At 43.4% G+C, this 15,175-nt stretch overlaps 1 protein-coding gene across 3 annotated transcripts; it reads right to left on the bottom strand.

The window, feature by feature from the left end:
• Positions 1-488: 488 nt before the first annotated feature.
• On the bottom strand, positions 489-14,903 carry LOC311518350 (WD repeat and coiled-coil-containing protein-like). Of its 3 annotated transcripts, none has more exons than XM_084624086.1 (4): positions 14,644-14,903; positions 7,290-9,231; positions 4,917-5,034; positions 489-1,194 (listed from the first exon to the last, which is right to left on the bottom strand). In XM_084624086.1, the coding sequence occupies exons 2-4, from the start codon at positions 9,201-9,203 to the stop codon at positions 923-925; spliced, it is 2,304 nt and encodes a 767-aa protein (XP_084480212.1). In that variant the 5' UTR covers positions 9,204-9,231; positions 14,644-14,903; the 3' UTR covers positions 489-922. The 3 variants fall into 3 exon arrangements, with proteins under 3 accessions (XP_084480212.1, XP_084480211.1, XP_084480213.1); XM_084624085.1 differs by having other exon boundaries at positions 7,290-9,222; XM_084624087.1 differs by lacking the exon at positions 14,644-14,903 and adding an exon at positions 9,940-10,087 and having other exon boundaries at positions 7,290-9,222.
• Positions 14,904-15,175: the final 272 nt, after the last annotated feature.

The raw sequence follows: 15,175 nt of genomic DNA, 5'->3' as shown, positions 1-15,175 counted from the left end.
CAACTAGAAAAAGTTTCCAAATTTTGCATGTGAATATTTGTTATGTTTAGGAGTAATAAAACAATCCAAACCACAAAACACTACCATAAGTGTCTGAAAAATTTCTTCCCCACATACTTAGTTATCATCTGCTAACATTGTTGTGGCATCACAATAAAGTGTCACATATGGTTCAAAGGGCTGATCTTGGGATAGGAGTGAAACAGTAGATGTCTCAGACTCACTGTTTACATGCCAATCCTAGAAACATTTGTACCTGCTTTCCAGAAACAGTATAACTATACAAGTGCTAGCATGAAAAGGGCTCAAGTTTTCATGGCATGATAAATATGTCCAAACCCTGTTACGCTGGTGCTTATACCATTACCAGCACTGTTGGAAAAGAGGCATAAAATTTTCTTGTATAGATAAGACAATTTGTCCTAAGAGTTTCTGAATAAAAACTGTGAGGAGTTCAGGATCTGACCACCCGTTTGGTTTTTTTGCCTCCAATAAAGAAAAAAAAAGGCAGAATTGTCTACTTATTTTTTATTATATGAGTTCTCCTGTAGTCTAAAACCATAAACAAATCAGAGGCAAGATGGTAAGGAAGCCCTTTTTCTGAACCTTGAAAGCCAGATGTCCAGCCACAGACACAAAGGCCTGGGCTATGATTTCTAGCCAAAAAAAAAAAAACATTGAGAACACATATTGCTGAGTAGAAGAGCGCTAGTTTCCAAACTTGGCGTAAAGGGCCAAATAAATAAGAGTCAAGATTTATCAAGTGATGAACCCAACAGAATTGTATAAGATCTAGTTACAAGAAAAACTCAACAGATATATCAATTGTAATACACAGACAGTTACGTAAAGGCTCCCATCCCATGTGACAAAGATTTTAAAACTGTCCAACTATAACAGCTACTATCATCTTAATTCAAAATCACGTTTTACTGGTTGACTGTTCTGAAGAGCTGCTGCTGTCTAGACTTTTAGAAGAATGTTCTCTTAAGACTTCCAAAGAACTAGTGATATCCAGACTTTCTGAAGAAATGGGTCTATACCCTTCTGTAGAACTGATGATATCCAAAGTTTTGGAAGAATGGGTGCTACAGCCATTTGAACTGGCATCTCTTATGATTATCTCCTGCATGGATCCGAATGTTAATGGAACAAAGCCTTCACTGTCAGTTGTGAGAACAATCCAGGTTGAACCTATGAGGACATTAAAATATCTATTTATTAACAATACTTTTTTTTGCAACTCAGTATATTTTAGGCATAAATAATATTACCCAATACTGACCCTTTTATGCAACACAAAATCTGAAAATTGAATTTTACAAGAAATGAATGTGTACTGTTTTTTCTAGCTAACCCTAGAGGTGAGATAAACTGGATTTTCTCTGAAAGAAAATACGTGTATTGTTGTGTAATATGCTGTTGACTGAAAATTAGACAACAGCTGTGAAAAAGCCAGTTCTCTCAGGCCAACTTTCCGACCAGAAGCCAAAGCTACAACACATATCTTGACACAACTTTAGATTAGGCATCGGGAATGAAATTCTGAACAACAAGATCCAGATGTGCCTTTTTCTTCTTTTCTGGTCTCCTGTTCAAATTAAATATTCATTGGTCAAGTCAACAGAATATTTAAAACAAGATAAAGCAATACGTAAACCAGTACTCAGTCTCTTACAAGTTATAAATAGTTATACATTTAGTGCCAACAGTGCTAAATAAGATCAACTACCTACTATACTCTTGACATTTGAGTTAATATTTTAAGTAAAACCCAACCCAACTCCCAATTTGGCATAAAAGCCCCATCCTGGATACCAGGCTAGCCTTCTGGTCTCTCTGAGTGCAGCCCCTCTGATGTCAGGCCTTTTGCATTTATCTGTCCCTGGGTGGAATTCTGCAATTCTCGCACTCTTACACCAGGACATGAGCTATAGTGTATCAGCTATACACAACTGTGTATCAACTGTGGGTACCAAGCAGGTCTGACTGGGTTTGGCATCTATATTTCTTCCCTTGTGCGTGTCTCTGCAGAGAAAGGCAACAAAAAATGATTAAGGGTATGGAACAGCTTCCATTTGAACAGAGGTTAAAAGGACTGGGGCTGTTCAGCTTAGAAAGGAGACAACTAAGGGGGGATATGATAGAGGTCTATGAATATCATAAATGGTGTGGAGAAAGTGCATTAAGGAAGTGTTGTTTATCACGTAATACAAGATTCAGAGGTCGCCCAATGAACTTACTAGGCAGGTTTAAAACAAACATAAGGAAGTACTACTTTCCACAACGCATAGTTAACCTGTGGAACTCATTTATTGCTGAGGGAATTCTGTGCCAAAAACTTAAATTCTCTACCAAAAAATTTAAAAATCTGCAAAATTCTGCATATTTTATTTGTCAAAATAACACTATATAATCACACCAGTTTCAATTATTTTGGTAATTTATTTCAAAATACCTGCCAGCAACTATGTCAGTAACAATACAGACAACAAAAAAAATCCCCACAGGAGTAGAGAGTTAAAGAAACCCCTATGACAACCAAGTTCCTGTTTCTCTGCCCCCTCCTCCCCAGAGCCCAGCAGTGGGGGCCAGACACCCACACTCCCTTCCCCTAGAGCCCAGCTGTGGGACGCCCGCCCCCCAGCCAGACACCTGTGTCCCCCCCTCAGCCCAGATGCAGGGCACCCCCCCAGCCCAAACACACTCAAACCCTCTATCCCGGAGCGCAATTGCAGGGCACCGCCCCAACCCAGACACTGGCACCCCTTACCCCCCAGAAATCCAGAGAGAGAAACAGACTGATGCTGGGTCCTGGGCTTGTACTACGTTTCCTGCACGCTGCCTCCTTCCTCCAGGGCATGCCAGGTACTGCAACTGCTGGGAACTCTCCAGCTCCTCCTCCTCCCCCTCCCTTCAGCAGTGTCTTTGGGCTTGTCTACACTTACATTTTACAGCGCTCTAACTTGCTGGCTCAGGGGGGTGAAAAATCAGACATTGCCTTCTATTTGCGAGCCGGGCTCTGCTGGGTCCAGCGGCCCCTAGTGGCAGCCAGCAGCTCTGCAGCACATTTCTATGAGGGGCAAAAAGGAAATTCTGCGCAGAACATTAATTCTGCACAAATTGCGCAGTGGTGCAGAATTTCCCCAGGAGTAACTCATTCCAAGGGGATGTTGTGAAAGCCAAAAGTATGACTGGGTTAAAAAAAAACCAATGAGATAATTTTAGAAGGGAAAAATTCTTCAAGTCCCAAATCTCTGGGCCTGTTGCTATTTCATGTAATATTCTTATTAGTGTTACACTACATACATGCTTTCAAACTGTAAAAATGTTACTGGATCAGAGGTGTATACTTTTGCTAATTTTCACATCCAGTAAGCAAGTCTTTTCATATTTCATCTCATCACTTTTGCCCTCACAAAATAAAACTGATTTGAAAAAAAAAGTTAGTCCAGTAAGCACATTTCCCAGCTGCTCCATTTACTTCTATTATGTAACACATTACAAGAAATGTCACAAAAAGATTACAGTTTAAAAGCACATGAACTTTAATCTTATGCTTAATGCCTCATTTGAACCTCACTTTACGATTCAGGCATTTGAAGACACTATTACTAGTATGAGTAATATAGCCAGTAATATGGCTTATGTTCATTTAAAAAATGACAAAAACCATGATTCTTTTTCTACTGAAAAAAAGAACTTTTATCAAAAAGGCATGATTAGTTATATTGTCTAGACATAAAATAGAGGCCCTAATCACTGGTGGTCATCAAAGATTCCAGGGGCCTCCTTGTAAAAGAAGTTATGTTAATCTCACTATCCTGGACGAATTTCAGTTTAGGTAATTAGATGCTGCATTTCCAAAATTTGTCTGCTTTTCCCTAGTGGACTTGCCATAAACGTCTGTGTGCGCCACTGTGTGCTGTTCAATAATCACCATGTTTCACCAGAGAGATGGCTGCATCTCAGTGGTGGCTGAAGAAATAACTTGTTATAGAGTATAAAGGGTTTTTTTTTAATCTCTCAGTATTCAAGGTACCTTATAAATACAAAATTGTGTTAATAATCTTTCCTAGAATGTAGGCACTGGTGAATGATGCAGAATGATTTTATCTAGTCATAGGAATATAAAATATATCTGAACTCTAACCACCATGTACTGAAAAATCAGTACTCCTGAAAGTATGAAGCAGTAACCTCCATCTTTACCAGCTGCGAACAGCAACATGCCAATGGACTTTTCCTGCAGGTGTTAAACTCTAGTTGTTGGAAAATACTGTACAGAAAATTTCCATCAGAGAAACATTTCATATCTCAAAGATGTATGTTTTATATCTTTGCCACAAAGAAAACATCAGGTTGGATGTGGGGTATGTGTGGGGTGAATAGATAATGGCAGAGAAGAAAAATATATATATATAAGATTGATTTCTCCAGCCATTGTCAAACAGAAAAACAAGCATAACAAAATCCCCAAAGCTGCCTTTGCTGTGTTAAAAAAGAACTACAAAATTTGGTTATATGAGAGTAGATAATGAAGTTGACAGGTTAAAATATTGAACAGGGTTTCCAAGAGATGATTAATTCACACAACCAGACCTGTCAGTCAGAATTCTCTTTGTAAAAGAGCTAAAAAGTCTGAATAAAAAAGGGGATAGATATGATTTTCCTGCACCACCACCTGTTAGTTAAAACAAAGGCAAATTAACATAACAAAGCTTTGAACAGGAAATCTAGATTTTAGGTAAAAAGGAACTAATTTTAATACAAGAAAATAAATTGGGTATGTTCTTTATATATTGTCATTGTTTTTTACACCTTGTCTTTTTTCTAAATAAGACTGTATTTGTTGCTAATGCAAACTGAGAATGTCACATATCTGAACTTCATTGTATTGGATGAACAGAACTTACCATGTTGCATTTCAACAAGAGAGAGACTGAAAATCTGCTGAACTATACTTAGACGGAGTTTACCATCACATAGAATAACAGCTCGCCTTTCACCTACCGCACTTCCAGAAAGTTGCTTCTGTGGATACAAGGAAGAAAACATTAGGTATGGCTGAGTATGTTTTAGTTACAGAGCTATTAAAATATGACAGTTTAATCAAAACACCATCACACAGATTTGTTTTCAACAATAGTGCCACTTGCAAAAATCAAATACTACATTTATCTGGACCAACTAGTTTGCAAGGGTTATGGCCTGAAATCCCTTTATTTATGATGAAAACATCAATGAGCAATGGTAGCAAAGTAACTAAAATATAAGGTTAGTGTGCATGCGGATGGAGGATGAGAGATCATGCCACATGGCTGACATGGAAACATGGTAGGAGTTCATCCTCACTTAGTCCAATTTTTTGTTGCTGTTTTTATTAATATTTGTTTATTGGCAACTTTCAATTTATGCCTTTCTGTAACTAAAACTGACTTTATTTCAGTCAGTTTCTCTTTCTTCTTCAAATGCAACAAGGCTTATTTAGCACATACCATAGGGAGAAAATGTTTAAACCCAAACAATTGTTTTCACTGACTTTTTAAAAAACTCATGAATTTATTTCTGTTTATTAATGGAGTTTGTAATTCCCTCCCCATCCCCCCACTCTCTAAGACTGAATGTAGTCTAGTCTACCTATAAGTACCACTGTCCAAATACAGTCTTCAGAACGTGTCTCCCACATGGCAGGTGAACAGGTTTTTAAATCTACCCAGAAGATAAGTCATTATCAAGGCTATGTACTGTGAGTGAATGTAATTTTATCCTACATAAAGTAGCCAGAGCACTTATAAGAATTCCCTGAGAACCCTTAATGTCTCTGTCAGGGAAAACATTACAAGGCGAATCCTGTCCCCTCTTCTGTGCTGTCGAAGGACGCACATTGAAAAAACAGTTCAGTTACATTTCATGTGGGAGCTTGGAGGTGCACAGGAGTTGTTTATCTAGCTACCACTGCCCCACAAAGCCACTTCATTGCCTGGGGTCGGGGAAGAGGAAAGAAGAAATCATTCTTTCATCGTTGCCCTTCTTTAAATCCACAATCTGGCAGTGCTCAGATAGCCTAGGTTTGGATGCATCTGAGTAGCAACTGACTCTAAACATGATATTGTGGTGATCCATGTTTATTGTGTCAATGATTTCCATAGTAAATATACTCAGTATACTGGTAAAAAGTTATATTTTCTAACTGTTAGGTTTCACACTAAACCTGTGATCTGAAAGGCAAACTGAGTTCTTTCCTTCTCACAAAATTATAAGTGAAGAAGGATCTACAGGACACATTGTATACTTAGTTAAACTTGTGCAACCCCTTTGCATAGGTACAACTCAACTGGCTAGATTTCAATTTCAGATAGATCCAGTAAATCTTTGGTTTTGGATCCCAACAATTGTTTAAACTCTTAAAAAATTAATGAGGGTAGCAACTAAAAGTTGCCATCCATGGGAGTATGTTTAATTACCTAGAATTTTTAGATGTGAAAAGCATTTCTTTTTAAATATGGAAGAGCACTAGAACTTAATAGAACTTCATCAGAAGGCCCTGATCTTGTAACTGAATCTGTATATGTGGACCCATGCACTGAAGTAAATGGGAATCCACAAAGGTGCAGGGGCTTGGATCTGGCTGTAGGATATGAGCGTAAGAGAGAAGGTGGAGATAGTGAATAGCAGAAACTCATTAATAGGGAAATCGTATCATTTACATTGTTTAAAATCTGCAGAATAATGGAACCATTGTTGGCATAAATTGAACCCTATTAATAGTTAAACTATAACATTATCTTTACTTCTTTTTTAAAATATGGCCCTATGTGCACTACATGCACCAGTGATGAAAATAAAGTATGGATGAAAAACAGTGAAGCAATATACTTGTGAAATGGCAATATTTTTAGCTTAAAATCTTACGAGATGTCAAATATTTTAATCTTTTTTTATTTCCTATCAGGGAAATCTGACAATAGACAATTCTGTTAGCATCATGACCATAGATAGGGACTGGTATACAAGCTGGTAAAACATCTCTTCTGCATAGGAATTAAAGTCCCAATCCTTTTTATACCACATAGAAATTAAGGCCCTAATTAAATCCAACTGAATGTAATCGGATTTCTCATGTTTGTAAAGTTAAACACATGAATAACTGTTTGCAAGAGTCTCATTCCAGATTATGCCCAATAAGGCCCCACTCCTGCAGAGCTATACATTTTAAAGATATCTGTAATCTTAAAATATATGTCCACAAACAGATTTTACACTGAGCTTTCAGCATTAAAAGTTACCTGATAAGTGATGTTAATAAAAGAGGGCTCCTGAGAAGACGGGTATGCTGGAAGAAATTTCTTCCTGGATTTTAGAAGTTCTGTTAGCTCAGAAAGGTGATGCTGTACTTCTGTAAAATTGCCACATAATTTTTCTATGTTCTTAGATAAATAACTTGCTTCTTTTTCACCTAGCAGACTGTTATTTTTAGGAGAATTTGAAATTTCAGGAACTACATCCGCTTGTCCTTTTGGAGATGCTGGTCTGTTAGAAAATGCAGTAGGTGTTCTAAGCCCATGCAGGACCAATGATCGATTAATTGGTTCAACATCCAAAATTTCCAGAGCTGGAGGAAAATCCATGGAAATCTTTCTTTCTTCGATGTCTCTCACACTTGACAACAGGCGTTGCTCATAAGTAGGGCTTTTAATTTCTTCAATAAGTTTTCTTCTGCTACTAGGAGATTGAATAATAGCATGACCTGGTATCAGGAGTTCGCTACTTAGAGGATGAACTTCTGTAGAGAAAATTTCTGGTGGCTCTCTTTTCACAGGTATGTTCAAAAAGGCATTCAAACTGGAATTACCACTAGTTCCTGCAGATGCTGAAGAACCCTCTTCAAAACTTATTTCTTTGATCATCAAACGGATGACATACTTGTCTGACCTTGAAGATGGCAGAAATGCAGGGTCAGTGAATTTCTGCTTTCCAACTAAAATCAATAACAATTTATCGGTCAGGAAGCATAAGCCCTTTGGTCTTTCACTTTTCTCAAGCTGAATTTGTTGAATATTGGGTAAATGGGATGAAGTCAAAGAATAGACCAAAATAATGTTACAAGTATTGGAGGCTACTGACACAGTATGAGTTTTATGATCAAAAGCCATTATGTCAGGGACCAGAATGCCTGGGATGCTGACTTTCCTGGTAGTGGTAACCTTCCTTTCAAAAGTCACCAAAATCAGGTGTGAAGAGTCCTGGCCGCTTCCTGTTAGATAATCCTTGTGCCTAAGATGGATAAGGGGACTGGAACTAAGTCTTTGTTTGCTGGAAAGGATATGGGTTAGATCCACAGGAGCTGATGAAGGAGAAGGTCCTGAAACAATAGGCACAGATTTTTCTGAGTCTAGTGATTTTTTCCCCACATCTATGGAGAACTCTTCATCACCACATAACAAGGTAGACGGTGAAGGAAAAGAATTTGTTTCATCACCAGCTGGGACTTCAAATGCAATACCTGAATTTAAGCCGCAGATCTTATCTAACGGAAGCTCAGTAGCAACAGCAACTTGGGAATCCAGAGTAGCTTCTACAGCACAGATGTAGCCTCCCACATCAAATACTGGGCAAAAGAAGCAAGCAATTAAAGTTTTCTGAACATCATCCCATATGTAGGAATGAAGAGCACTGCCTATAGCAACTACTAAGCGATTGCCTTCCTTAGTCCAACAAGCGCAGTGGATGAGACCACTACCTTTTATATCAGCTTTAATTCTGGAGTTGTTGCGACGAACAGAGTGTAAGACGGAGGCATCCCGCGTAGTAAGCACAGCCAAGATCTCTTTCTTTGGATGCCACACACAGCCCTGGGGAAGCACTGGAAATGGATCACCCGTTTCACAAATCTGAGAAACCAGGAGTTTATTCCTTTCTGACATGTTATAGCTCAGCTGCCAAATAGTGATGTGCTTTTTATGCTGAACAGCAAGCAGAGTTGTGGTGTCTGTAGTACATGGGCCCCAGTAAAGCCCATGAACATGTTCAAACTGACCAATAACACTCGAGTCACCAAACTTTGGTTCTCCATTGTGAAGGTGTAAAGCAGTCAGTATCACTTGCTTCCCATCCGTCCAGGCAATACCATGCACAGGGTGGATTGCCTGATACAAAGCATTAAGGCCAGTTCTCAGAAGTTTTCCTTTTCCCAGCTCCATTCTTTCTAGTGAGAGGCATCTGTAATTACTGAAAACAAGTGATACATTAATCTAGAGACTTTGATCACAACTCTGCAGTTAAATGCATTATATTGTATCAGGTAAGTCGGAGATGGAGAAAAAACCACTAAGTCATCTACCATATATCATCCTGCCAATGCAGCATTGTTCCTTTCAGTACATTTTCTAGTATTTGTATCTGTCCTGGGGGCAGTGTTGATATTCTCACTAAACTCCAACTGTCAAAGTTCAGGATAACTGCACCTGCATTCCCCCTCTGTGGTCCAAAAAGGCCACTTGCTCTCAGACTTCCAGCCCCCAGGCTTCACCTCTCTTGGGTGGAGACCCGCATCTCCCTCCTGACCAGGGTTTTTCCAGGCTGCACAATTCTCTTCCTACACTGTGAGTTCCCCTGCGAGTCAGACAGCCAAAGGAGGCCTGCTTTGCTTCCTCCTCAAAGGTTAAAAACAGTATAATTGCCCATAGTTTAACTAGAGCAGGGTCAGTCAATTGCTCCTGTTTGAGCTGGAAGGCTGAACTCAGCCTGGTCACTATGGCCCACTTCCCCCCAGCCTGAGGTCAGCACTCTGCATGGTCGCAAGCCATACAGTCACACTTTTAGACAGCTATCTAAGGGTCAGGGCTCTTCCAGCCAGCTGGGAGCACCATTCTCTGCCTGTCTCCACTCCAGCAAGCAAAGAAAGTTTGCTGAAGGGGTTGCTCAGCAACCACCCACCTTCCTCTTCCCTTTGCAGGGGCAGAAATCAGTGGCTCTCTTATGTTGCTCCCCAGGCGTCTGGAGGAGAGGCTGCAGCAGAGATTCCTGGCTGGGCTCTCTGGTCCAGTCAGCTCTTGTCCTGGTTTTGTGCCTCAGCATAATTTTGAATTAGTCATAGCTGGCTCTAATTGGCTAGTCGTGCCAACTTCACCCACAACATGGCTACTCCTATCAACAGACCAACTGCGTAAAGGAAAGTAGGGAGGCAAAAATATTGGGGTTCAACATACAGCTGTGAACATAACCAATAAAACACCATGTTTTAAATGTCTTCAAGAAACAAAAACAAAAATTAGCCTCTCTCATGTGCAAGCTGAGTAGAATACAAAACTAATAAAACACCATAAATGAATCATAGAATATCAGGGTTGGAAGGGACCTCAGGAGGTCATCTAGCCCAACCCCCTGCTCAAAGCAGGACCAATCCCCAACTAAATCATCCCAGCCAGGGCTTTGTCAAGTCTGACTTAAAAACCTCAAAGGAAGGAGATTCCACCACCTCCCTAGCTAACGCATTCCAGTGCTTCACCACCCTCCTAGTGAAAAAGTTTTTTCCTAATATCCAACCTCAACCTCCCCTACTGCAACTTGAGACCGTTACTCCTTTTTCTATCATCTGCTACCACTGAGAACAGCCTAGATCCACCCTCTTTGGAACCCCCTTTTCAGGTAGTTGAAAGCAGCTATCAAATCCCCCCTCACTCTTCTCTTCTGCAGACTAAACAATCCCAGTTCCCTCAGCCTCTCCTCATAAAGCATGTGCTCCAGCCCCCTAATGGTGTTCAATTAATTCAGTTTTAATACTCGCATGTGTCACAAGTAAAGACATTTTTTACAAATGTGATTGTTTGATAGTGTATATTAAAGTCATTTTGAGCTGTGTGACAAAAGGCACTCAGTGTGCTGTCTTGGAGCTTTTTCTACAAGGCACGGCCTCTTTTTTTTTTTTTTAATTTGTCTACAGAGACCAACGCAAACAGGACAGGGCAAACCAATCCTTTATATAATAGTTAATGGATTTAACCTCACAACAGCACTTCTGAGGGAGGCATTAGAGTCTCCATCTCATAGATGGGGAAACTGAGGCTCTAAGGTTTGTGGCTTGATTTTCAGTGGTTCCAAGCACCTGAATTGCCCAAAGCAAGTAGGTGTTCATCATCTGTGAAAATCCACTAGTACCTTGCACAAGGCCACAGCAGAAATCTGTGACAGAGATGGAAGTGGAAACTAGTTCTTCTGTGCTTTAAAGACAAAGCCATTTTTCCTTTCACTCTAATTGCATAGATTAGTGGTTCTCAAACTTTTTCAGTGTAGACAGACTGTCTTATGGCTCACCGCCCCTCTCATTCACAATTGCATGGACCAACTCTCCTCTCATTTGTGATCATATAACATCTGTGCAGCAGTTACTGCAATTGCTTACATGTAAAACTAATATTAGGAAAGTAATCTATTTTATTTATAATTTGATGGTATATTTACTAGGTAGAAACAAGAAGAGTTAAAGCCACTTTACTACCAAGCTCCCAAAGACTACCAGAAAGATCTATCACAGCGGAACAGTGTAGCTTTAGGATAGCATGCCATGAAACTGGTGCTCCCTGCTTCTGCACCACTCTTCTACTTAGGGCCACCCAATGTGAGTCTTGTTCACTTGTGTTGCTGGAGAGAACACTGGGCTCTTAATGATTTGTTACACAATATTCCTAGGGCTTGTCTACATTTAAAACGCTACAGCACCACAGCTGTAGCGCTTCAATGTAGATGATCCCTATGCCGATAGGAAGGATTCTCCCATCAGCATAGGTAATCCAGCTCCCGAAAGGTAGTAGCTAGTCGACAGAAGAATTCTTCCGTCAACCTAGCACTGTCTACACAAGAACTTAGGCTGGCTTAACTACTCCGCTCAGGGGTGTGCATTTGTCACACAACTGACCACAGCAGTTAAACCAACATAATTTACTAGTGAAGACCAGGCCGTAGACCAGTTGTGGGAAGCCTGCAGCCCGCACATGGCCCACCAGGGTAATCTGCTGGCGGGCTGTGAGACAGTTTGTTTACATTGACTGTTCGCAGGCATGGCTGCCTGCCTGCAACTCCCAGTGGCCGTGGTTCACCGTTCCCATTCCACTGCCTTAGATACTAGGAAGCAGCAGCAACCGTACAGCCCATCTAGCTCTACTAATCTACCTAACCTTCCACCTTCTCAGAATTCAGGTAAAACTGATCTCAGTCTTACTAAGTGACTAGCATTAACCAGTAAGACTAAAACTGCTAGCTGCTCATTCTTAAATATTCTGCATTACATGGAAACTCTGGTAGGTGATATTGACAGGTACCTCTTGCAAGAGAGATGCTAACAGCCAGTCAGATATAATAAGCCACCTATACCATATGGACATTTCAGCCTGTTGCAGAGGTAAACAAGAAATTTTCACCTATCATCAACAGACCTGAAAAAATGTAGCACAAAAAATGGCCCATTAGTTTTACCTCCTTCCCTGTACCTGTCATCCTTCATAATAAACAGTACTGTATAATTGTAAGATACTGACAAACTATCGAGATTTATTTTGCCACTTTAAAAATGAGCATGATACAACAGATTAAGAAACAGGATTAGCAACTCCTGTAATCTACCCCCAGCTCTGACTCTGTAACCCTGAGTAAGTAACTTAGACCACCATTTTTAAATGTGGAAGCCTAAAGTCAGGCACCTAAATTGTACTCCTGGGGGAATTCTGTGCCACTGCACATGCGCAGAATTTATGTCCCCTGCACATTTCTTTACTTCCCTGCAAAAAAATGACTCTCTGACAGGGAAACAAAGGGAAACCACAAGAGCAGTCATGAGACCCTCCCCAGCAGTATGTTTTAGGGGCCCAGGGCTGACAGCAGAGACGTAAATCACTGTGGACCAGGAGGCAGGACTGTGGAAGACTCGGCTGGTGGCTCCTTCCCATACCAGGCTCAGCTGCTCGTCCTGGCTGCGCTGGGGAAGACAGGGCTTCCTCTTCCCTTGCACGGCATCCAGGGCCCAGTGAGATCTACCCCCAGATTTCTCTCCCAGCTGAAGGATGCTCTGCAAACTCACCCCACCCCACCCTGCTTCCTGCACCCATCACTTCTCAGCTGCAGGGGGAGGGATCCCTGTACAGGGAGCTACTCCTCCATCCGCGCAACTCCCATTCATCCAGACCCCCTCATACCCAGACCCTCCTGCAGAGCCTCACCCCCGCGCTGAACTCAAACCACCTTGACCTGGACCCCCTGCAGGGTCCCATTACCACTGCACCCAGAAACACCCAACAAGCCCCGTGCATCCAGATCCCCCCCACAGCCGGATCCCCCACTGAGCCGCCCGCACCCAGATTGCCCCACACAGAACCCTCTCAACCTACACCTAGATCCCCCCCCTACACCCCACACTAAGCCCCTCCACCCTTGGATCCTGCCTTGCTGAGTCTGCCTACCCACACCTGATGCACCTGGCACAGAGGGGAAGGGCCCTGGGGTGTTTCTGAAGCAGGCCTGGTCCTTACAGTGTGTCAGGGTTGGGTGCGGCCTCACTGCTGAGTCTGTGTCTCAAGGGGAGTTGCACAGTGATCTCCCACTGCTGTGCAGCCAGTGGTCTGTGCTCCCCAATGCCATACTGGAGCCTCCACATTTATTTGATAAATAAAATTTGCAGAATTTTACAATATTGTGTGCAGAATTTTTATTATTTTTGGCGCAGAATTTTTTTTTTGGCACAGAATGCCCTTCGGCGTAAAACTGGTTGGTTTGATTTTCAGAGGTGCTGAACGCCCACCGCTTCCAAAGAGTGCAAGAGGAATCGGAGATGTCAGGCATATGAATTCAGGGTACTTATTTGGGTATCTAAATATGGGTTAAGGTGCCCAAGTTTAGGCTCCCATGTTTGACAGTGTCAGTCTTTACATCTCCCTGCCTCCATTTCCCCATGCGTCTGTGAACAGCAGCCAAGAACACACCTTCCCTGCCCTACTACTTAGCCGTAGTAGGGCAGGGAAGGATCCTGGTCCCTGTGCCTACTATGAGGCACTGTTACTGTCCTGGGGACGAGCTCTCTGCCAGCGAGGGAGACTCCTTCCCACAAGCGCTTTCTCAGACTGTAGGTGCTGGGGCGGTGGGGACAGAGCCCACGCGCTGAGCGAGATACACCCCCTCGCCCTAGTACTCCATCACGGGGCTACTGGCTGCCGGGCTGTACCCTGAAGTAGGCCACCCCCATGTCGCCTATATCCCCTGGGGCATCGGGGAGAGGGAGGGGAAGTTGGCAGGGACCGGACAGATTCGTAAACCCCTGGCCCCTCACAGCAGGGGGGTGGGCGGGCAGTAGGAGGGGTTTCCTCTCTCCTGGCACCTCCCCCCCAGAACTACACGCCCACACTGTCCGCCCCCGGCCCGCCCACACTACTTTCTCTGCCCGCCCGCCCGCCTTCTGTTCCCCACCCCTTCGCGGGCCCGCCCGCACTGCTTCTCCTCCCGTCATTTCCTTTCCGCCCCGCTTCCCTCCCACTCCCGCGCGGGCCCATGACCCCGTTTTCCTCCTTCTCGCTCCTCCCGCCCCCCACGCGCTCACGCCGCGCTCTCGGGAGCGGTCAGACATCGGGGCAGCTGCCCGCCAGCGGCTCCTCTTACCCGAGCGGCTGCTGGGCCCGGCTCCCAGCGGGTGAAATGGCGGCGCTGCCAGCCGCAGACCGAGGCCCCAGCTCCGGCCGGAGGAGTGGGGACTGAGTCGTAGCACCGGGACTCTTAGCCGCTCTACCCCCACCCCTCGTCGTTTCTATGCCCCCTAGCGGCACTCTAGCCTCCTGCGTGAAGCTCTGTGATCTAGTCACGGACTCCTTGTCGGGGGAAAACTACAGCGCCCAGAATGCAATGGGGCGGGCGCGTACTTTCCCCACACCCGCCCACACCCCGGAGGCTCATAGGGGCGGAGCCGGAGTCAGTAACCTGCCCTCTGGCTCCTGAAGTGGGCGGGGCGGGGCTACTCTCCATCTCACAAACAGCAGCCTCCCCCTGCTGCTGGGCTTGGCCCGTCCTCCCCTCCTGAAGCTCCCACCCTAGGGACCTACCCCTGGTGGATGGTGCGAGAGGCCAGGGCAGTGCCTCATGGTGCCATAGGTCCTCTGACCAGGCCTAGCGCCTGGCCTCGCCCCGGCCTGTCCTC

This window comes from Lepidochelys olivacea (assembly GCF_965140295.1).
Source record: "Lepidochelys olivacea isolate rLepOli2 genome assembly, chromosome: 3".
In the NCBI taxonomy this organism is placed as follows: domain Eukaryota; kingdom Metazoa; phylum Chordata; order Testudines; family Cheloniidae; genus Lepidochelys; species Lepidochelys olivacea.
The sequence above is the reverse complement of the archived record's forward strand: the minus strand, read 5'-3'. Positions and strand labels throughout refer to the sequence as shown.

What these genes read in the sequence shown, in the direction of transcription:
- LOC311518350 (XM_084624086.1), bottom strand. Translation starts at nt 9,203, where the DNA reads ATGGAGCTGGGAAAAGGAAAACTTCTGAGAACTGGCCTTAATGCTTTG. An exon ending in TTATTAACATCACTTATCAG is followed by an intron (nt 5,035 to 7,289) that starts GTAACTTTTAAT and finishes TTGTATCCACAG; the next exon opens with AAGCAACTTTCTGGAAGTGC. An exon ending in TCTTGTTGAAATGCAACATG is followed by an intron (nt 1,195 to 4,916) that starts GTAAGTTCTGTT and finishes ATGTCCTCATAG; the next exon opens with GTTCAACCTGGATTGTTCTC.